Source organism: Camelus dromedarius, chromosome 9 (genome assembly GCF_036321535.1).
Source record: "Camelus dromedarius isolate mCamDro1 chromosome 9, mCamDro1.pat, whole genome shotgun sequence".
Classification (NCBI taxonomy): Eukaryota; Metazoa; Chordata; class Mammalia; order Artiodactyla; family Camelidae; genus Camelus; species Camelus dromedarius.
In genome coordinates this window covers 70,541,624-70,564,002 of record NC_087444.1, presented here as the reverse complement: position 1 = coordinate 70,564,002, position 22,379 = coordinate 70,541,624, and the positions used below count along the sequence as shown (strand labels likewise).

General features: G+C 53.0%; 3 protein-coding genes across 8 annotated transcripts; 1 reads left to right on the top strand and 2 right to left on the bottom strand.

Moving 5' to 3' along the window:
- Nucleotides 1-22: 22 nt before the first annotated feature.
- IRGQ (immunity related GTPase Q) lies at nt 23-15,798 on the top strand. Of its 4 annotated transcripts, XM_064489399.1 has the most exons (4): nt 8,323-8,554; nt 8,861-9,096; nt 9,229-9,392; nt 10,534-15,798. In XM_064489399.1, the coding sequence occupies exons 2-4, from the start codon at nt 8,863-8,865 to the stop codon at nt 11,867-11,869; spliced, it is 1,734 nt and encodes a 577-aa protein (XP_064345469.1). In that variant the 5' UTR covers nt 8,323-8,554; nt 8,861-8,862; the 3' UTR covers nt 11,870-15,798. The 4 variants fall into 4 exon arrangements, with proteins under 4 accessions (XP_064345467.1, XP_064345469.1, XP_031314637.2 ...); XM_064489397.1 differs by lacking the exon at nt 8,323-8,554 and adding an exon at nt 23-1,542 and having other exon boundaries at nt 8,861-9,392; XM_031458777.2 differs by having other exon boundaries at nt 8,861-9,392.
- ZNF576 (zinc finger protein 576) lies at nt 2,753-8,257 on the bottom strand. Of its 3 annotated transcripts, none has more exons than XM_010981468.3 (3): nt 7,671-8,257; nt 7,332-7,432; nt 2,753-5,736 (listed from the first exon to the last, which is right to left on the bottom strand). In XM_010981468.3, exons 2-3 carry the CDS (start codon nt 7,387-7,389, stop codon nt 5,309-5,311), a joined length of 486 nt encoding a protein of 161 aa, XP_010979770.1. In that variant the 5' UTR covers nt 7,390-7,432; nt 7,671-8,257; the 3' UTR covers nt 2,753-5,308. The 3 variants fall into 3 exon arrangements, with proteins under 3 accessions (XP_010979770.1, XP_031314638.1, XP_010979769.1); XM_031458778.2 differs by having other exon boundaries at nt 8,052-8,257; XM_010981467.3 differs by having other exon boundaries at nt 7,799-8,255.
- Nucleotides 15,799-18,064: 2,266 nt separating the features above from the next.
- PINLYP (phospholipase A2 inhibitor and LY6/PLAUR domain containing) lies at nt 18,065-21,371 on the bottom strand. The gene is made up of 5 exons (XM_010981470.3): nt 21,298-21,371; nt 20,205-20,321; nt 18,808-18,960; nt 18,446-18,589; nt 18,065-18,257 (listed from the first exon to the last, which is right to left on the bottom strand). The coding sequence occupies exons 1-5, from the start codon at nt 21,365-21,367 to the stop codon at nt 18,112-18,114; spliced, it is 630 nt and encodes a 209-aa protein (XP_010979772.3). The 5' UTR covers nt 21,368-21,371; the 3' UTR covers nt 18,065-18,111.
- Nucleotides 21,372-22,379: the final 1,008 nt, after the last annotated feature.

Below are 22,379 nucleotides of genomic sequence, written 5' to 3'. Positions count from 1 at the left end.
CAGGGTGTGTTTGGTGTGTGTGCGTATATGTGTGTGTATGTACATGTGAGGCATGTGCCTGGGCATTTATCTCACCCTCCCCAGGCCCCTTCTTGGGAAACCTTAGGATCATTGTTGCCAAGGTAATTAACATTACCTAAGTGCATGTGTTCAACGTGGTTTCCTTGTACTTAATCACAGACTCCATGATGTACTGGGTCAGACACAACAGAATTTTGTTTCTCGTTCACACAATAGTTCAGGGTGGGTGTTCCAGGTGGACAGGTTCCATACGGTGATTTGAGGACCCAGGCCATCCTGTGAGCCTTTTGTCATTCACATGGTTATGGCTGGGTTCTGCCGGTAGAAGAGGAATAGAGAGCCCAGAGAGGTACGCACATTCTCTAGAAGCCCAGCCCAGACGTGGCGCACACTGCTTCCATTTCCCTTCCTTTGCTGAGAGACTAGTCACATGGCCACAGCTCCCTGCAAGGGAGCCTGGGAGAGGCAGCCTAGCCAAGTGCCCAGAAAGCAGAAGAGAGTTTGTGGAAGACAGCTAGTGCTCTCTGCCACTTTGTCTAAGAACCATCACAAAGAGGACTTTAATTATAATCATAGCTGTGCTTTCTGAGTGCTTCCTGGGTGCCAAGTGCCAGTCCAAGAGCTGTATATATATTGACTCATAGAAGTTGTGCATCTAGGAACTTACAAAAATAGAACCTTAATTATAATTACAGCTGCCATTTCCCAGCACTTCCAGAGTGCTGCATTTGATTTGCATGAGATCATCGGGTCCTTAGAATAACTCTGCAAAGTAGGGACTGTGATCCATTAGTTCATTTAACAAGTATTTTTGAGTCCTTGCTGTGTGCTAAGCACTGGGAATTCACCAGTGAAGGAAAAAATTCCTTGTCTTCATGAAGCTTCCATGGAGGAGGGAAGGGGCCACTGGTGGGGACAGATGGTAAATGAGTTAAGATGTTGCCTATGCTGGATGGTGGTAAATACTGTGGAGATAAATCAAGCAGAGAAAGGGGAACAGTTCTGGAAGAGGGTACAATTTTAAATAGTGTTGTCCTCCCTAAGGAGGTGGCAGAGACCTAAGCAGAGACCTGAAAGGGGGAGGGAGGGAGCCAGCCATGCACAGCAGGTGTGGGGAGGCAGGAGCCTGCTCCACCGGTCAAGGGCAGAGGGGCCGGAGAGGCAAAGGTGGCAGAGCCAGAGCAGTGAGGCCAGAGGGGAGCAGAGAGCCAGCTCATTACAGCCTTCTTGAAACATTGGCTCCCACTCTGAGATGGGAGGTACTAATCCGCAGAAGCTTGGCACCAAAGCTTCTTTGAAAATAGAAGCCTAATTATTATAATAGCTACCATTTACTAAGCATTTACTGTGTGCCAGGCTCTAAGGCGCTTTACGTGTGTTAACTCATAGAAGCTTGGCAACTAAGAACCTTCAAGAATAGAACCTGAATTACCGTAATGGCCATCATTAAGTCAGCGCTCACAGCGGACCAGGCCCTGGGCTAAGAGCTGTATATGGACAATCACATCGGATCCTTGTGAGGTAGGGACTGTTACTTATTTACTCATTCATTCAATGGTGGTCTATTGAGCACCTGGGAGATGCAGGCAATATTTGGGGAGCTGGGGATAGAGCGGTGAAAACAGTGAACAATAATCCCTGCCTTTGTGGAGGTTGTATTATAAAGAGGAAAACAGGTACTTGAATATTTAAGTAAAATATATATAATGAATGGAATGTTAGAAGGTTGTAAGTACTGTGGAGGCAAAGGGGAGGGGGGTGGGGAGGCTCGTGTGTGTGTGTGTGAAGCAGTTTCAAGTGGCGTAGTCAGGAGAGACTTCACTAAGAAGGTGACATCAGAGCAGAGACCTAAAGGAAGGGGAGTAGGCCACATGGCTGTCTGTGGGCACAGCGAGTGCAAAGGCCCTGAGGTGGGAGGCTGCTTAGAATGTTTGTGGGAGCGTACTCAGGGCCACAAGGCTGTTGCTGAGGAAGGCAGGGGGAAGACTGGTGGGAGGGGAAGGGCAGAGGGGAAGAGGGCCAGGTTGTATAGGCCATTATTCCGACTTCGGCTTTCTCTCTGAGTCTGAGTCATTGTCATAATCCTTAGAGGCGTAGGGGCTATTATCATGACCATTTTACACCTGCTGTAACCAGGGCACAGAGAGCTTGAATAATCTGCTAGAGGTCACACAGCTAGGAAGCAGCAGAGCACAGGTTTGAACCCAGACAGCTGGATACAGGGCACACAATCTTAGCCACTAAGCCACACACCATAAGTGGCTGTCCACAGCCACCATCTGATGTGCAGGAGTATATGTGGTCACAAGAATTACTGAGGTTTTTAGAATCACATTAGTTACCAACAAAAAATGGGCAGATTTGACATAAAAATGGCAGTTTCTGGCTTCTCTGTGCAATCAGTTGCTGAACCCTCAATCCCACGGGGCAGTAGTTTGCAGGAGCTGAGTCGGGGGTCATGAACTATTATTAATGGGCCATTCCCTCCCACATGCCCAGTCCCCACTGTCTGCCATCTGGACCCCTCACACCCTGCTTGCCCCAAAGAGTATTTGCATTTTGACGCCTGTTACAGGACCTTAGACCACAGCATCTTTTACAACCCATGCTTTTCATCCTAGAAGCTCAGAATCTCAGAACGTGACATTTATCCCCTCTTTGAGACTTTCCTAAGCGCTATAGCTGAGCATCGCTGAATCTCAGAATTGTCAAAGCAGAAATTCACAGCTCATTAAAACCACACTGATGGATTTTATTTCCTGGGGCAGCATGCCTAAGCCCTCTTCTGCCTTAGGGTTTTCTAAGCACAGATGTAGGGAATTACCCATTCGTCATAAAAGTTCGTAAGGATCACAAGAGACTAGGGATCAAGACACCTTGGTCTGCTGCCAGTGGGGTCATTCAGTTCTTCAGGGCCCAGTCAGTATATGGAAACCAGGCTAGGAATTCCAAAGAGGATTCAGTACCGGAAATTGGTTACACGGGTATTAGAAGGCTAAAAGCACAAATGTGGAAAAGTCAAGTAACTGAGAAATTAGTGTCTGCAAGAAGCTCCCACTTATAGGACTGGGGTACAGAAAAAGAAGTGCAATGACCAGAACCCAGTGGGAGCTTGGAGGATGGGCCACGTGCGGCTGGTGCAGGGACCAGGGACAAGGTGCCACAAAGCTGCTGCAAGAACCTTGTGCCAAGTATAGAAAGGAGCCCGAACTGCTGCTGGAGGGGTTCCAGCAACAGCCCAAGGCAAGGTAAGGCCCTTCCCTCTTCCAGCCTTCCTTCTGCCCATACCTTTTGTGGGAAGAACTTAAGGAAGCCAGCTGTCCGGGGAGTCTGGGAAGCATAGTTGTAGAAGGCCCAGCATCCCGGAGCAGTGTGGAATGGTGGGCTGAGGCTGAGCTAGGTAAACAGCTGGGCACAGTCAAGGAGTTATTTTTTGAGCCGCCACAGTAAGCGCTGTCCCAGGTTCTGGGGAGGAAGCAGTGAGGAAGACACCACACTTGTTCTCAGGGGTTTGGATTTCAAAGGAAGGACACAGATGATGACATAAACAAGAGTGATAATTCCAGGTGTTGGAGAATTCTAGGAAGAAAGTACATCAGAGTGAGGGTTGGTAGTGCTGTTTTAGCCAAGGAAGACCTCCCTGAGGTAGCAGGTGTTGAGACCTGAATAATGAGGAGGTAGCCTTGCAAAATTCTGTGTAAGCAGGAAAGGCAAAAGCCCACCCGGCACGTGCGGCTGGAGTGTAGTGAAGATGACAGAAAGGGAGCTGAGATTTCATAGTGAGCTGGGACCCAGTCACTATTGGGTTTTGTGGGCCCAGGTAAGTTCTTTGGATGTTATCTATGGGATGCCATTGGAGGGTTTTAAATGACTGATGTAAGCTGATTTACATACACACAGGGAGTGGTCCGTTGTAGAGACTGGTGAGGGGGCAGCAGTGATAGCTGACCCAGCCTCCTGCTATCTTGTTGCTCTGCCATCCTGTGGTTGCTCTCATAGTTCACGATGGCTGGATACCATGTTCACTTTCCAGGCAGGAAGGTGGAGGAAAGGCAAGTTCCTTTCTGAAGCTTGAAGACTCTACCTAGGAATTTAGTCAGAACTCAGTCACATGGCCACATGTAGCTGCAAGGGAATCTGGGAAATGTAGTCTTTGTAGCCACCATGTGCCTGGCTAAACATTGGGAGATAGCTCAGTCTCTGCCACATCCATCTCACCTGTGGGCTTTCAAAATACTCCGTTCAAACAGAGCCTATGATTGCTGTATGCAAGGCATCGACTGCTGTCTCTAGGGGCAGGGCAGGTAATGTGAGGGAGTAAAACTGGCCCAGTGGAACTCAGCCCAGGGTTGGGCCTTTTAAGAGCTGAAAATAGGATCTTAATGGGTATCTGCCAGTGTTGGCCAAATACAACAGGAAGCAGAAGGTATCTCTGTTTGACTCCAAACCAGTTTCCCCACAGGGCCAGGCCAGCTCTGCCCTGAGCTCCCCACTCCCTGTGCCCTTATGTTCTCTGGAAATTCCTGCTCAAAAGCCAGAGTTCCTTGTTTAGACATTTTAATATGGACCTTTTATGTTTTTAGATACTATTTCTGTTTATTCATGCCATCTCACCTACACATATAAAAAATATTCCATGACCAGAATGGTACATAAGATTATTTAAATGAATAAATTATCTGGGGAGGAGGGCAAAGCCATCCAATGCCATGGCCCCTCCTTGTGTGGGAAAGCCTGGCAGAAGGCAGGAAGAGATCATCGAATTGCAACCCCCGCAAATTCAGAGTACAGCTTCTGATTTTGCTGCCCCATCTCCAAAGGCCCAGGCTGCTCTGCGTCTGGGACCCAGTCATGGCATTACAGGCCAGTGATACCTCACTCTCCCTGCCCCCTTTCAGGCACAAATCCAGGGCAGTTTGCTCTTAAAGTCCCATTGCATCCATCTGGGAAAAATTAATGGTGAATACACAATCTGCAGCTAGTCGCAATTTCAAACTATTTAATTGGGAATGAGGGAGATATGAATAACAGTTTTCCCTCTTTCTTGTTAATTTTTTTTTAAACAAAAGGTCTTACTATTGTTTGATTTTACTGTTTCCCTGAAGGCTTTTGTGTCCTCCAAAGACTAAAGCTCTAAATGAGCATCTTCTGAGTCCTATTTATCAGGAGCCCTTTGCCTTTCCGGGGGGGGGGGGGGGAGCAAATCCCTCTGAGGCTCCTATCCCGTATCAGAGGTGGGTCCCACCAGCCAGAGTCCCTATGGCCCTGAGTAGGGCTTCAGCCACACTCAGAGCTCCCCCCGGGCATGCCGGATGTAGTGTTGATGCAGCCCTGCTTCCTGGGTAAAGTCCTGACCACACTCAGTGCAGGCGAAGGGGCCCGGGGAGGCACGGGCCTCGTGCACCTGGCGGTGCCGCCTCAGAGAAGCAGCCTGCCCAAAGGTCTTGCCACAGTCAGGACAGGGGAAGGTGGGCTGGGTGGTGGTGGGTGCAGCTGACTGGGAGGGTCTGGCTGCTGGACCGTGGCTGCGCTGGTGGGCGATCAGGGCCTTGGAGGAGGGGAAAGAGCGGGCGCAGGTGAAGCAGATGAAGAGGACCCCCTGCAGCTTCTGGGCCACGAAGTCCGCTGGGTGCTCCCGCTTCATGTGACGCTCCTGGAACTTGGAATCGGCGAAGGTGATGAGGCAGCGGGTGCACTGCAGGGCCCCCAGGTGGCCTAAGGGACGTGGGAAGAGGTTGAAGTCTCCAGGACCTCTGCCAGCTCCAGAATCATGCCAGCAATGAACATGCGGTGCTTACTATATGCCAGACGCTATGTCAGCACTGGACAGCAGTACAGGCAAACTATTATTGGACCTGTTTTACAGATGAGCAGACTGAGGCTCAAAAAGGTTAGGCCCTGGTGGACAGTCACAAAGCTGGGAAATGAAATAGTGGAGTCAGGTCTGGAACCCAGGAGTCTGCCCTTCCCACAGGGCCATGTGATTAGGGCACAGCCTCTGGAGCCAGACTGCCTGGAACTGAATGCCAGTTCTGTGGCTTCCTGGGCAAGTAAAAACAGTGTTTTCATAGGGCTGTTGGAAGGAACAAATGAATTAACTTATACAAAGTGCTTAGAACAGTGCTACACAGTGGTTTGCAATAATTATTGCTGAGAGAGAGAAAAGCAGCCCCACAGCCAGAGCTGGCCTGGCACTCAGAGCTGGGCCTTGGCGTTCTCCTGCTGAACATAAACAGTTTAACAGAACATCATCAGACAAGGCCGTACTGTGACTGAGGTGAGTCAAGACAAGACCACACCATAATGCCATCTGTACACAGACAAACGTGAACACTGTCCAAACCACAAAAATGGCCAAACACCCACCTGTCCTGGCTAATATGCGTGCCGTGCCGGTTGCTGCTTTACCAATCAGCTTGAGCTGTGCTTTGTTCCTCCCTCCTTCTAGGTAAGATTTATTGAGACAGCCAGCCACATAATTGCCCCCACTTCCTGGCAGCATCCATCCAGAGTAAAACCCCTTTCTTGAACCTTTCCCCAAATCGCTTACCACAAACCCATATCCTATAATAAATCCTTATTACAGAGATGCCCCATGGTGTGTGTGCTTCCTCAACGCAGTGAGCAGTAAACCCAGCTTGTTCCAACTCCAGGTATGTCCCTGTGATCTTTGGCTGGAGAGCACTGACACTGTGGCTCTCATTGTTACAAATATTTAACCTCTCTTTGCCTCAGTCCCATCATCTGAAAGTGCTAATTATCAACTGCAGAGGGTCTGCAAGGACTGGATAACAAATGTTAAACTCTTAGAACGCGCCTAGCCCATAATAAGCATTCGGTAAAAGCTGTTGCTTTTTTCCTGTGTCTAACTGGCTACTTTCATAAACATCAAGCTTTCCATTTTTCTGCCGTTAGTCCTCACACCAGCCCTATGAGGTGAATAGTGCCAACCCCTTTTAACAGACAGAGAAACAGAAGCCCAAGTCACACGGAAAGTCTGGGGCAGAGTTGGGATTGGGGCTCTCTGCCTTTTCCCAGCCACCTCTCCCACTCTAAGTCTCTCTGGATGCTGCTCAGTGCCTCTGAATTGCATCCCCTTCATGCTTATGTGGACAGAGCAGAGGGAGTATGTCTGACGGTAGTTAAGGGTAAGGGTGGGGGAGGAACAGCTTCTAGGAGGGCAGCTCGGGGGCCATTACAGCTCCTTCCCAACAGGCAAGTCCTGTCAACGCCTTGGACACTGAAATGCTCTAGTAATCCTTTTAGCTTCAGCTTCTGCACCCCACCCTCCTCTGGTCGGCAGTACTCACAGATATCGCCTTCTGGACTTTGGAGACTTCTTTCCTTGGACGAATCCTGCTGCTCCATGGTCTCTTTGGGGTGCGGGTCCTCCGTGGTGACTGGGACACCTCTGGTCAAGAGAAGAGCACGCAGGACATAATAGTAAATCAACTGAAGTTGCTCATCGCAGCCGGCTTTAGAGGGCCCACTAATCTTATGACCTTTGACTGGCTCTCCTTGCCAGCCTTTGACCCCCATGATACCATCTCCTTGGATTTTAACCTGATAAGAGTGCTCACTAGAGGAGATTCAATCCTCCCGAAAGATTAGACTCCCCGGGTTTGTGGCTCCCCTTAGAGTCTTCTTACTTGCGTGAGACCTCTGACCTATGCTTCCTTCATTAAACTCCCTGAACTCCGAGCGCGGGACTCTTCATCTTTGACACAGCCTCATCCCCTTTTCTCCCACGTGTCTTGAGGCAGGTAGTGGTACCCACGCTTTAGCCTGCCTCTTCCCAGGAGACATCTTCCTTTGACATCCCGAAACTCCTGTTCCACCCAAAGCTCCCGCTTCCCACGCGCGCTTTCAGCCGGTGTATCCCGCTGCCCCAGGCATTGCCCTCGGCTCCCTGCCAAGGCGGGTGGCTCAGGCCTCCGCTTTTCTCTGGACAGCAGGGGACTGCCTTTCGTTGCGCCTGTCAGTCGCTCGTCTCAGCGCCGTCACCCGAAGGGAAGCGAGGTAGGGCCCACCGAGTCTCAGGTGGTTTCCAAGGCCTTCCGCCTGATGAGACTTTTGAAGCGGAGATCCCGTAATGCCATCCGGCGGTGATGAAGTAGCGCCAGCCCGGCCCTCAAAAATAACGGGATGGGTCCTTCTCTGCACTGGGGTGCGTAATGATGACGTTGCAAGCCACCCGTGCCGTACAGACCTAAGCGTTTTGCGCAAGTGTGGTAGGTGCTCCTGGCGCGCACGCGCTGTGGCTCCTTCATTGTTTAAGGCCCCGTACAGCGAGCGCCCTTCGGCCGTTCTGCGCAGGCGCCGTAAAGGGCCATGTCCCCGAGGTCACGCTTCCAAGTCACACCCCCCTCCTAAAAAGAATGACGTAAGGTTAGAGCCCCCGGAAAGCGTCTGGGCGTCCCCAAATCACGGCTTTCTAACCTCTTCGGCCTCCGTCCTCAGACCCCAGGGGCGGGGCTTCTCATCGGCTGATCGGCTGCTGACTGCGCTCTCCCGTGTGCCGGCTGTCTGCTCGGTTGGTGATTTGGAAGGGAGGAGTGAAGGATTAAAAACATCTGTGTCCCTGAGGGAGGAAGGGGCTGGAGGCCGATTTCTCAGTTTTTGAAGCGGAAAGGGAAATGCCCTGAAAGAGGGCAAACACGATTCCAGGGTCCCTGGGGAATAGGGCCTGGGCGGCAGATTTCTAGGTGCTTGGGAGTGATACCCGAGAACGAAAGAAGGGACAAGGTGAAAAGCTGAAGTCTGAGACCAGAGTCGGGCTGCTAGAAAAGAAGAAGGCTGGTGTTCCCTGACTGGGATCTTCTCTCTCCTTGCTTTACAGCTATGCCTGCGCCGCGGGGTGACGTGACGGTCTTGTTCCTCGGGCCTCCGGGCTCAGGAAAGTCTGCGCTGATCGCAGCGCTGTGCGACAAGGATGTGGAGACGGTAGAGATCCCCGACGGACGGCCGGATTCCGGGCTCCCCAGCTTGAGAGCTGCGGGCCCTGGCCTCTTCCTGGGCGAGCTGAGCTGTCCACCCGCAGCGCCGGGGCCCTGGGCAGCGGAGGCCAACGTGCTGGTACTGGTGCTGCCCGGACCGGAGGGGAATGGGGAGCCCTTGGCTCCAGAGCTGGGGGAGGCAGCACGGGCCGCCCTAGCCCGAGGGACCCCGCTGCTGGCTGTGCGGAACCTCCGTCCTGGGGATTCACAGAATGAAGCTCAGGCCCGGAATCAGACAGCGGCCCTGCTGGACAGCGCCGGGTTGGGAGCCGCGGCTCTCTTCGTGGTACCGACAGACTGCCGCAGCAGCGACGGCTGCGAGGAGCTGGAGCGCCTGCGGGCGGCGCTGCGGAGCCAGGCGGAGGCGCTGCAGAGGTGAGCGCGGCGTTTCAGGGTGGTCTTAAGAGGCCTGGAGCTTTATTTAGTCTGTACCTCCCATCCCTGAGGGTGCTCTTTGAGGTCCGTGAGACCCCGCCCCCAGCGAGTTTGGGGCCTGCCCTAACGGGATATCTGCTAGAAGCCCTGCTCCCTCATCCAGGCCCCACCCCTCAGCTCAGGTTTTGAGGTCCGCGAGGCTCCACCCCAAGCTAGTGCTCGGTGCTTGACTCTTTTTTGTCATCTAGGCCCCAGCCAAGGATCAGCTAGAAGTCCCGACCTGTCATCCAGGTTCTGCCTCCTGCGAGTGCTCTGAGGTCGCAAGCCGCGCTTCCTCGCGAGAATTCTGAGAGAGGCCGGGACCTCGCGCCCAAATACTTCCCCCAGGCAAAACTGTGAAGGAGCTCTCACTCTGTCCCGTCTTCACCCTCCTCCCCGCCATCAGCTTGGCTCTCAAGCGACCCCAGTCTCCAGAAAGCCACATCCTCAGCAGCTTTGTTGTTTCTGGGTGCCCTCCCCCACTTCCTTTCTCTAATCCCCTCTCATCTCTGTGCCCACTTGCTGAATTTTCTCCCCCAACGCCGAGCGGCCTCGTTTTATAGACATCAAAACGAAGCTCAGGGAAGGGCAGCCTCTCCTCCCTCTTGGTGAGAACTAGCAGATGAGGCTTTTCCCTTCACTGGTCTTTACCCCACTCCTTACTCAGAAAAGAGTGCCCTTGGTGACCTTGACCTTGTTGAATAGGGCCCAGTTTTCGTTTAGTCCACAATACAGTCGCAATTCTGCCTTTGCTCCAAGCCCCACTCTGAGTTTCGCCCCGCCCAGTACAGCCTTTTCTTAATCCAGCAGGTCCCTCGGAAAGCCCAGCTCCCAAAGAGTGTGAGCCCGGGAAAGACTTTGTCGGGTCTCCATTTTAGGTTCTGTTGGAAACCTGATTTCAATCTAGCCATCCTGTCCCTGCTTTAAGCCCTTTTCTTCATGTCCCTGGTTTCTATTTTCTGTGGCATTAGTCTGGCCCCTCCCTTTCCTGCTTATTCGGAAAGAGCCGCCCTTTTCATAACCCAATCCTGTCCCCCTAGCCCAGCTTCCCACCACTTAGTCCCTCTTCTGCTCTTGATCCCATCCCTCCCTGTCCCCGCAGGCTCCTGCCACCCGCTCAGGATGGCTTTGAGGTCCTGGGCGCTGCAGAGTTGGAGGCTGTGCGCGAGGCCTTCGAGACCGGTGGCCTGGAGGCGGCGCTGTCGTGGGTTCGCGCCGGCCTGGAGCGACTGGGCAGCGCGCGCCTGGACCTGGCCGTGGCGGGTAGGGCTGACATGGACCTTGTGCTGGACTTGCTACTCGGGTTAGATCCTGAAGACCCAAGTGCGGTGCCTGCGTCGGCGCCCGAGGGGCCCACGCCCTACCCGGCCCCAGAGCGCCCCAACGTGGTGCTCTGGACCGTGCCTCTGGGCTCCGAGGGCACTGCTGCCACCCCCCACCCAACCCACTATGACGCTCTCATCCTCGTCACCCCTGGGGCCCCCACTGAGAAGGACTGGGCCCGGGTCCGGCCCTTGGTGCTACCAGATGCGCCGCTGGTCTGCGTGCGAACAGACGGCGAGGGCGAGGATCCGGAGGCTCTGGAAGAAGAGGAAACAGCGGAGAAGCCCAGCGGCGAGAGCTTAGAAAACGCCGGCGGAGGGGGTGTTGAGAACGCACGCAGTGAGGAAATGGAGAAACGTGGCCCCAGATCGCAGAAAGCAGGCGGCGGGGTAGGTTCAGAGGAAGCAGGCAGCGAGAGTTTGCAGCCGGTTGGCATGGGCGTGAAGAGATCAGGCAGCGGGGACTCAGAGCGCGCGGCCGCCTTGAGCCCGGAGGACGAGACGTGGGAGGTGCTGGAGGAGGCGCCGCCGCCGGTGTTCCCGCTGCGGCCGGGCGGACTCCCGGGGCTGTGCGAGTGGCTGCGGCGCGCGCTGCCCCCGGCCCAGGCAGGAGCGCTGCTGCTGGCGCTGCCACCCGCGTCTCCCCGCGCAGCCCGAACCAAGGCTGCGGCGCTGCGGGCCGGGGCGTGGCGGCCGGCCCTGCTGGCGAGCCTGGCGGCGGCGGCAGCTCCAGTACCAGGGCTGGGCTGGGCGTGCGACGTGGCGCTCCTGCGCGGTCAGCTGGCGGAGTGGCGGCGGGCGCTGGGGCTGGAACCCGCGGCGCTGGCACGACGCGAGCGCGCGCTAGGTCTGGCGCCAGGGGTGCTGGCCGAGCGGACGCGCTTCCCGGGTCCGGTGACGCGCGCCGAAGTCGAGGCGAGGCTGGGCTCGTGGGCGGGCGAGGGCACCGCCGGGGGCGCGGCCCTGGGCGCGCTCTCCTTCCTGTGGCCCGCGGGCGGCGCGGCGGCCACCGGCGGCCTGGGCTACCGCGCGTCGCACGGCGTCCTGCTGCAGGCGCTCGACGAGATGCGGGCCGACGCCGAGGCAGTGCTGGCACCGCAGGTGCCCGCGCAGTGAGAGGTGGGCTGAGGACCGGGGTGCCCCGGGTCCCGGCTGCCCGACTCTGTCAGCGGCTGCGGACTCCAAGTCCCGGTTGGAGGGAGAGGGCATGGGGGTGGTCCAGACTCTAGCATGGGATGTCTGGGCCTGTGAGATAACAGAGCAGGGGGCCGCCTCTCGGAATCCTGGGTGCTTGAAGGGGATGAGGGCTCTGACTACCGGTTGAGATGTGTGACATCTAGTCACCAGGATTCCTAGGTCCTGAAGGGGAATAGAGTTTGGGGGACAGGACTCCTGATTTCTCTGGGAGCCACAGGATGTGGACTCCTAGAAGGGGGCATATCTTGGTCTCCGAGGGAGTGAACACTGATCTATTAGATGTCTAGTCCTCCAGGGGGAGAGGGGGTAGAAACCCTGATTCTTGATGAAGGGTGATTGCAGCATGGGGGGGGGGGGTGTCTGGGTTCCCCGGGGAGCTGGTATCTTGGACTTCTGAACCACAAAGGGATATAAGGTCTAGGTTTCCTGGGTGTGGCTAGGCCTGCATGCAGCCTCCCAGTTCCTCAAGAGGCAGTGAGCTTTGAAACTTTACTGGGGGGAAGAAGGGTCTCTGGGGTCTCAGACTTATGGCTCCCAAGAAGGCTGGGACCTTGGTTCCTAATTCCTGGGTGGTGGGAGGAGGGAACGGGTGGGCTGTGTGAGAGAGCTGGGGACCCTTTGGTCCCTCTTGGGGAATTGAGGGGTGTCTACTGTTTGTTCCTCAGGGGACCTGGGGACTCAAAATTCTTTCCCTTCCTCTGGGGAGGATGGTACCACAAAAATAAGAGGAGGAAGCAAGGGGTCCGGACATGGTGGCTCTGAGGGTAGCAGAGATTAGGAATGAGGCCTTCTGGGTGTGGAAAGGCAGAAACTCGTGCCTCAGAGATGTTGTCCACAAATCCCTAATGGATCTGGGTTCTGGCAACTGCCTTTCTCTGAGTTTGCCTGGGAAGGGATATGACTGCCCCTATTTTACAGGTGCTGAGCGATTATGGAGCTTTCTGGGGAGTCTGTTCCCCTATCCCTCTCTTCTTTAGGGGTCTTGGTTTCTTCTGTCATTAAACCTTAACCCTTTCTGGCCTTGGTATTTTGTACACCTGCCTTTTTGGAAAAGCAGCTGTACTGCTGCACTAGTCCAAACATTTCTGTGTTGGCTACCTCAGAGATCCCCGAGAGGGACACAGAGAATGCTGCCTTCTGGTGTACACAGAGAACACTGCAGGGAGCAGGGGACCCACAGAACCACTGGGCAGGTGTTCCAGACCATGGGAAAGTGCTACAGTGAGGCAAAGGCAGAAAGCACAGTGCCTGGAATGTTCTAGGCTGCCAGCTACATGTAGAGGAGAAGCCACAGAATTCTTCAATGTCAAAAATAGAAAAGGGGGACCTGACAGGCCATCCAGTAGAATCTGTTATGTTAGATGGGAAGGCAAAGCCCAGAGTGGGCAAGCTCGAGGCTCAACAGCCCACAGCAAGGCCCCTGCCTGTTCTCATTCCCTGCCCCATCCCATCCCCAACCAACCTGATAGATCTTCTGTCTGATGCTTGAGCGGGCCACCGGGGTCCTGCCTCAGGACTTCAGCACTTTCTGTTACTTCTGCCCAGAATGCTCTGCCCCCAGATCTTCCCATGACTAGCTCCTTCTTGTCAATCGGGTCTCAGCTCAGATGTCCCCTCAGAGAGGCCTTCCCTGACCACTGTTAACTAAAGTAGCTCACACCCCCACCCCCAGTATTCAGTTATTCATCTCAGCCGGTTAATTTTCCTTGTAGCAATTATTCCCATAGAAAAGCTCCTTATTTATTTACCTGTTTATTGGCTATTATCCCCATGCCTGTCTTGTTCTATGCTGTATCCCTAGTACCTAGGATAGTGCTTTGACACACAGACGGTGCTTAATAAATATTTATTTTATTTCATTAATCAGTGGCAGAACTAGGGCTGGAATTTAGATTGTTGGGCCTCTGGTCACAATACAGGAAAGGAGTGAGATAGGGGAGAAAAGGCGTATCATGCGAGAGAAAGCCCCTGTCAGGTGAAGGGGCCTGGGAAGCAAGCACAGCTTTGCCACTGTCTATCTGGGTGACCTGGGCCAGTGCCTTATCTTCCCATCTGTGACATGAAAGGGCTGGACGACGACCAGAAATACTCCTGGGATCCTATTTCCTTTGACAGCTGAAGACAAGGGTAACCAACCTGAGGGACGGGTGCTTGAGGGATGATTCCCCCCATGTCCACCTTGAACTCCCGCCACTGGCACAATCTGTCCCATTAAAGTTGAGACAGCCAAGATGGGAAAAAGCATTTAGCTCAATATTGAAGGGCTCCAGGCATTGTCCTCAAAGCTCTCTTCAGCCTTAGGAGAACGTTACTCATCTGTATCTGTGATACCCACTACAACGCTGTCTACGCCTCTCCTTGGTCCACATTCAAGCCTCTCCCATCAAGCCCACCCGCCACGTGCAGGAGCGGAGAGGTGTGGAGCAGTGCTGTCTAGTAGAAATAAAATGTGAGCCACATTAAAAAGGGAAAAGGAAACAGATGAAACTAATTCTAATATGTTTCCCTTTACCCAGGATATCCAAAATATTACCATTTCAACATGGAATCTGTATAGAAAAGTACTGATGAGATATTTTACATTCTTCTCATGCCAAGTCTCTGAAATCTGGTGTGTATTTCTCGCAGCACATCTCAATTCAGACAATGAATTCTCATCAGAAATTCTTGACCCGTATTTAGGTTTCATAAAACTCCTATGTGAAGAAGTTGATTTGTATACCCAAGTCATCGCAATCATTTTGAATGGTTTTCCAATAACTGAGCTGAGTAGCCATTTTTAAATTAATTAGAAGTAAGTAAAATGTAAGCTTTGGTTTCCCAGTTGCACCAGCCATACGTGGTGAGTGGCTCCAGTATTGGACAGCGCAGCCCTACAGCACTTCCATTATTACAGGAAATTCTATTCGGATTGATCTAGGGTCAGACAGCCCTTCTACTGACTCTAGGGGTGACCTTGGGCAAGTCACTCAGCACATGGCATCTACCTCACAGGGCTATTGTGAGAATTCAGTGTATGTACGTACATACATACCTTCTCTCTCATGCATATCAATGTACTTGAAGCCGCTGCTGAGAAGCCTGGCACACTGGGAGCTCAAACGTTAGTCTTGCTGTCCTTGCACACACAACCTCAGCCCAGGCAGCATGAAGACGACCCTAGTCTGAGCATCTGTCTCACTCTCATGCCTTTGCTCAGAGTGCCCTCCTCTTTTTCTGCCACTTTGGCACCATCTCTGACTTGGTCCTGTCTGACATCTCTGCCCAACGCTCCCCTTTTACAAATTCCCTTTGCCCCCTGGCCAATGCAAATCATGCCTGAGATCAAGACCCAGGTTTGTTGTTGTGTCGCTGTCCATGGTGGAGCGTGCTGATTGTGTTTAGGTAGTTGTATATGGGCACTCCTGGGTGTCATGGCTATCTCTTGGAGTGATTGCCTTTTCAATTATACTTTTGAAGGGATTGAATTTTAGGCTCTGCAAAGGCAGCAAGTTGCTAGTGAGGCATCTGTCTTTAGGAGCATCCAAGCAAAAAAGACTGAGACTCCCTTGTGGGTGGATCACTGGCTGCCATCCAGGTGTGTCTACATGGCACTTCCAGGCTGGAAGACCCTTGAATGCAGAAATTCAAGGTAAGGTACAATGAATCTTGGTGTTGCCATCGCCAGAAGCAGGATAGGCACAAAAGACTCGTCACTTGAGCTGTGGTTCATACTTGTCTGGATGATGATGGAGAGGCTTGTGTCCACAGTGTCCATGGGGATGGGGAGCCTTGAAGGGTGGGCGTATCAAGGGTGGGTTGGCCTGTGGTGCTTTTTGAAGGAGTGAATAAAAATAAGTTGAAACCCATTGTGTGTCTGTCCTTTGGGAGTTGGAAGGGGGAAAAAGATGCTTGGGATTTTGATGAGCTAGGAGCCTAGACTCCTGGGTCTGAGGAAGGAGGGGTCCAAGGTTGGGTCCCTGGAGAGGAGATACAAAAGTGGGGTGGTCTGTGCAGGATAGAATCCCTTGGGCCAGAATCAAGAGACTTTATCTGAGTTTTGCCATCCTGAAGGAGGTGGGGTGGACTAGTAATTATTTAGACCTTGGGGGCTGTGATGGTAAGGCATCTTTGCCAGGAACCAGCGTGGCCCATTCATACCCCCAATGTGTTCAGCTTCTTTGTAGCCACACCCTTGGATAGTCCCTTCTCGTCTTGACACTAGACCTGGCCACGTGATCTGCGTGGCCCCTGAAACAATAGCAAACATGATACAAGCAGAGGCTTGAAAAGTTCCTTCCTCTCTTGCTGTCCTGGGGACCCTTGCCACCACTACTACCACATCAAGAAGTCCAGGCTAACCTGCTGGGTGATAAGAGACATGTGGCTCAGTCAGCCTTGACACTCCAGCCAGTGTCAACCGTGTGAAACAGAGCTGCCCAGCTGACTGGCAGCTGAGCCCAGCAGAGATCAGTAGAAGAACCACCTAGCTGATCCAGACCAAATTGCCAACCCACCAAATGAGCTAAATAAAAGGCAATTACTCTAAGCAACTGAAATTTGGAGTGGTTTGTTATGTAGCAAGAGATAACTGATACAGGCTTGTTCCCTCTCTCACTGATGTGGTCTCTCCCTCGACGTGACCCAATGATTAACATCTTAAAATCTGCCGCTTTTTAGCTGTGTGACCTCCAATGTGATGTTCCTTCGCTGAGCTTTAGATTCCTCTCCTGAAAACAAGGAGAGTAATAGCACCTATCATATGGAGCAGTTGTGAAGATAAAATGAGAAACGGCCTCTAAGAGGTCATGGTTGCCATTCATTTGTGAAATGTGTCTGGCAGTGGGGGTGGTGATTAGGAGCCACACTGCACTTCCTTCCCCCTTCCCCGTGGGGCTTGGCAGGGCCCTGTGACTAGCTCCATCCAGTGAATTGTGTCAAGTCACTTCCAAGTCACAGCATCTAATCACCGATGTGAAACTTTCCTGGGCTCTCTCCTGTGCACAGAAATCGGGCATTGTTCAAGCTGGTGGCTGTTCTATGATTATGATGAGCAGAATGCCCTGTGGATGGTGCTAGATGTGGATGGTGAAGGGTGAATCAACTTTTTGGGAATGGGTGCTTCTTCAGCAAATACCACTCTTCTCCCTCCCACTGGAGGATGAGTACACTTCCCTGCTCCACTGATGTTGGCTTTGACCATATGCTCAACCTTGGTGGGGGCCTTTGGTGCACTTGGTTTTTGTTCCCCTGTGATTGACCATGAGAAGAACATTAGCCAGGGAGCCACTGATCCCAGAAGACCGTGGAACCCCATGAAGAAGGACTTGAATCCCCCTCCCAGACTGCCACCAATGTACAGTCAGAAGCAGAGCCCCTACAAACCATTAGAAAAAAGGATGCTTGTTGTTACAAGTCTCAGTTTAGGGACAGTTTGTTACACAGCAGTACTGCAGGACAAATTGACTAATACAACTTTGTGGTTTTAAAGCACTGAGATTAGGGACTTGTTTGTTACTGTAGCATAATCCAGTCTGCCCTGATTGATGCCAAGGTGGAGCACCTGCCAATGAATGGCCACGCACGAAGTGGCAGCTATTACGATGATTACTATTTGCTCAGACACGTTGTCTCTAGAACCAACATTGTCTTAAAGGTGCTAGGCACTGCACTGAGTGCTTTGTAGTTTTCTTTCATTTGACTCAAGACAGCCACTATGAGATTGTAACTATTAATATCCACATTTTGCAGACATGAAAACTGAGGCAAAAAGAGGGAGAGGTTAATCAAGAGAGGTGATCATGGACTCTGGAGTCTGACCCTCCCTAGCTGTTTGACGCAAGGCAAGTGACACTGCAATCTGCATCTCAGTTTGTTCATCTGTAAAATGGGAATAATATTTTCAACTACAGCGTTTGTTGGGATTATGAAATGAAGTACAGCATGAAAAACACTTAGGACAGGGGACTGGCAGGGAGTAATCCCTTAATAAAAGGTAGGATCTTCCTTCCAGAAAGAGGGTTCCCAAGGGTTGAGACCCCTGCTTTTGGCATCTCACCTCCCTGAGATGCATCACATCACAAGGACTCAGACGTGCTTGGTTAAACTGTTTAATTTATAGGCACATGGGAAGCTGTAGATGAGGACGAATGGAGATCAAATGCCACAGATGCCCCAGTTCTTCACTTAGCCTTGCCAGAAGGCTGGGGGCCTGGGAGGCAATTGACTTGGCTGATGACATAGGTGTGGGAGGCTGAGGGCACCAGGGTCCCAGGCTTGGTGTGGCAGGTATTCTTTGTAGCACAGCCCTGAGTAGCAAACTTGATACCTGGGAGGGGATTTCAGACTGGAGTCAGGGTCTTCATCCAATCCCTCCATCCTCATGACCTGGGGGTCATGCCCCTACCACCTCCTCACCCAGTTCTCTGGAGCCACTAACTCCCCTTGAATCTGGAAGTATGGACCTTCAGTTCTGGGGCCCCCATCCCCTCCTCCAGAAAGCCAGGTGCCCCTCACCAGCCTGCACTTTGCCAACAAAGGCGACGCAGTGGGTTTCCTGGCCAACGCAAAGGACTTCCTTAGTCGAGGAGCATGTTTCCTTGAAGGGTGCGATGCAGGTAGGGCACTGGAGGCCGTTCTCAGTACGATTGTTCTGGGGAGCTGGAGAGGAGGGTGGAATGTAAGGTGCACAGTGACATTAAACCCTTTCCCAAATTCATAACAACCCCAGGGGACACAGGTTGCTAGTGGACACTGCAATTTACAGGTGAGAAAACAGAGGCTCAGAGCAAGGAAGATGCTTGCCCAACGTTCTAGCATGGGCCAGTGGTGGGCCAGCACACTGGGCGGGCAGGCAGGGACGCCGAGCTGGCGCTTACCAGGCACCGCATCATGGTTGCAGCCGTCGCTCTGGCAGCAGTGTGTGTTGGACACCATGTAGTTCTCAGGGCCCACAGTGATGGAGAGGAAACCAGTGCTGCAGGCGCTAGACTTGATGCATCCCTTGTGGGTGTTCACTGACCGGTAGCTCTCTGCAGGGTGGGGAGGAGGGAGGGTTCGGGGACCCTGGCCTTGATCCCAGACCTCCAGGTGTCTCCCAGCATCACACCTGCCCCAGCCTGCGGCTGTCTAGGGTGGTCTCCTCCAGCCCCCCAAAGTCATACCCCCTTATCTGCCTCCAACCTACTCCACCCCTTTCAGACTTCGGTGGTCTCTTGCAGTTCCCACTGGCAAGCCCTGGTACTGGCCTGACAGGGTCTCTTCCCCTGCACCCACCTCACTGCCATCCTCTAAGAATCCCGCCTGTAGTGGTCTTTTTCCAGGAGCCTCTGGCTACCCCCATGCCTGTGTGAAATGGTCTCTTCAAGCCTTCAAAACCTTCGCTCTCCCCAGTCTTCCATCTCTTCTTTACACACCCCATCCAGTCGGGATGGTTCCTTCCTACACTCTACTTTGCCCTTAACCTCAGGTCACAGACTCCATTCTCCCATCCCACCCTGTGCCTGCCCCATCTTCTCTCTTCCTTTGACTAAGGGTCTCCGGATCTCTTTCAGCTTTGAATAAACCCTCCCCCGGCCCTGCCAGTGGTTTCTTCCTTTGCTGCCTTCTCCCCCGTCCATTCTCAGGTCTGGGATAGGCCCTTCCATTATGTCTTGCCGCTTCACTCCCATTTTACCCATGCGCCTCCCCACTGCCCCATCTCCAATTCTCTGCGATGATTTGCGCCATACTTCAGGATTATCTTCCCTTTTATATCTCTCCTTCTACCCCAATATCATCTCTCCTCCTCCTGTCAGGAATGGTCGCTTCCAACTCGCACTACCCACCATGCCTGGGGTAGTCTCCTCCACCATCGTTTGATCGTTTCCTACCCACTGCCCCAAATGGTCAATGTGATCACAATTCCTTCCAACCCATTCCATTCTCTTTCTTCTCCTCTATAACCCCCTCCACCTCTTGCATTTCAGACTTTCCCCCTCTCTCGACTTCTCTATTCCCCATATCCTTTCCTTTCCTAATCCCCTCCTGCCTAAGAAAGTCTCCATATCTGCCCCACCCCCCACGTTTCTTTTGGAGTCTTATTCTCCAAAATCCCCGACAACAGTGATTTCTATCATCCAATCAAATTCTCTTCATCCACTTCGAGATTGTCTTTCCCTCTTTCCTGCCCGCTCCCCTCGCGAGGGGTCCTCCCAGTGCGCGTGGTGGTAACTGCGACCCTGAAGGCGCGCCCCGCTCCCCAGGATCTGAAGCCACGCCCTGCCCTCTTTCTTACTTTTGCTTGTCTCAGCCACGATGACCACGCAGGAGTCCTGATGGGAGTCGCAAGTCTTCACACTTCCACTGCAGGTGGGTCCGGGGCCCGTACACACCTCACAGCTTAGTGGGTATCCTGCGGGGTAGAGAGAGGGGCTCTAGTCAAGGGTGGTGTGGTCTGTGGGCCAAGATTTCCACTTCAGAGTCCAGAGGGGGATGGGAGCAAGGGGTCTGAGGGAGGAAGGTCAGGTGTCTCCCTGATGGTTCATGGGCAGGACATTGACTGCAGTCCAGGGAAATGTCTGAAGCTCTGGCAGGAAGGCAGTGGTGCTGCTAGCAAAGCTGCTTTCAGGGGCGGGAAGCAACTCCACCATGGAGCCTATTTACCTAATTACAAGGCTGGGGACTTTGGATATGAGGGACCTCTGAGAAAGCTTGGGGACAGGGAGGGGTCCTGGTGAAGCTTTCCATGGACTTTCAGACAGCTTCAGGTCCAACTGAACATGGGGCCCTCTTCTTCGCAGGTACCCTGAGTAGGTCTTGTGGATGGTAGGAGCTCAGGCAGGGGTGCCTGAGGCTGGGATCTGCACCCCAAGTCAGGAAGGGAGAGTGAGGGCCAAGAGGGCAGGGGCATGCATGGACTCCTTTGTCCTGACAGAGGAGGCAACTGGGGATCCGGACATGTGGGTCCTGGGGAAAGTGGGGCTTGCCTGAACTCCTGCATCTAAGGGAGGAGAGGACCAGAGACCTGAACTCCCTAACGTCCTGGGAGAAAGGAAATCTCTCCTCCTCTCCCAATTTTTTTTTTTAAAGGTTTCCCTTTCTAATCATGCTATCCTCTGATTTTCTAGAATTCAGATGCCTTATTTTGAGATCTTGCTGGGGGACAGAGAATTCAGAGCCCATCAAGCCCCCTCCTTTCTCAGGGATTCAATCACAGGAGTTTTTAAGCTATTCCCACTTCTGGCCCCAGGTTTTCTTCTTAAGCCTCTACCTTTGCCTTGAATCTGAAATTCCAGGACAGCTCCTCTTCCCCCAGGAGGACTTTGCTGAATGTTGTCTCATAGTTTTCTTTCCTAGGGTCCTAGGAGTCCAGACCCCTGGTCACTTACCCAGACCTAGGAGAGCACAGAGCAGTGCAGAGGCCATCAGGAAGGTCTCAGGTTTCGTGAAGAGCCTCATGATGGACGAGTGAACCTGCAATCTCAGATCCTCAGCTCCCATCTCTTATAGGAAGCTGAGGAGGGGGTGGGTCTGGACCCACCTTACCCCTAGGGTGAGAAAGAGCTGACGTAAGATCTGGGAGCAGGCAGCTCTGGGTTGGGGAGGTGGAACCAGAATCCAAAAGGGACGTGGGCATCTTGTGCCCAGCCCCCTCCTCCACGGGGGCCCAGTCTGGGCTTCCAGCCTGCTCTTCCATTGGGACCCAGAAGGTCATTTCCCTATTTTCTCACATTCCCATCCCCCTTCCCACCTACCCCTCTTTTTTTTTTTTTTCCTGGCCTGAAGGCCAAGTTCAGAATTGAATCATTTGATTCCCTGTAAGGTAGAGTCTTTGCAAAGACTGAGATCCCTTTTTCCTTCTCTCTTCCCAAAGAGGTGCCCAGCGTGGGTGGGGCCCTACCTGGGAGCACCCAGCATGTCCAGGCTCGTTCTGCGGGGGCACGGGCACTGTCTCCCTTCCCTTTCTCACACAGTTGGCTCAGACTCCCTTTTCTGTGTTTGGGCTGTCTTCGGCTCCGACCTCACCCCGAGATGCACTTCTGGGTCTCTTGGGTACTGAACAGAGAGGTGCCTGTCAACTGGCAGGGGCAGGCGTGGTAGAAGACAGATGCCCACAGGTCACATTGGAAAACTGAGGCACAGTTGGAAGCACTCAAGGCTGGGTGTGTGTGTCTGGTTTGGGCACATGCTTTGTGTTTTATTTAGCTCCTTTACCCACTCTCCTTTGGCCTCAGGCGTAATCTTGAAAGGTTTTTTTCTGTGTGTGGTGGTGGGCGGTGGGGGATTAGCCAGCAACCAGTGGAGGGGATCCTGTGGTGGTAGGCTCCAGGCTCCCTGCAAAAATTCACTCAGGTTTGCAACCCTCTTGCTTTCTGGTCTTCGGTTTAGGTGGTGAGAATGGTGAGAATGGCTAATTTCTCCTGGGGACCAATCCCGGAGGCCGCTCCGGTTGCTCGGCGCGCTGAAAGCA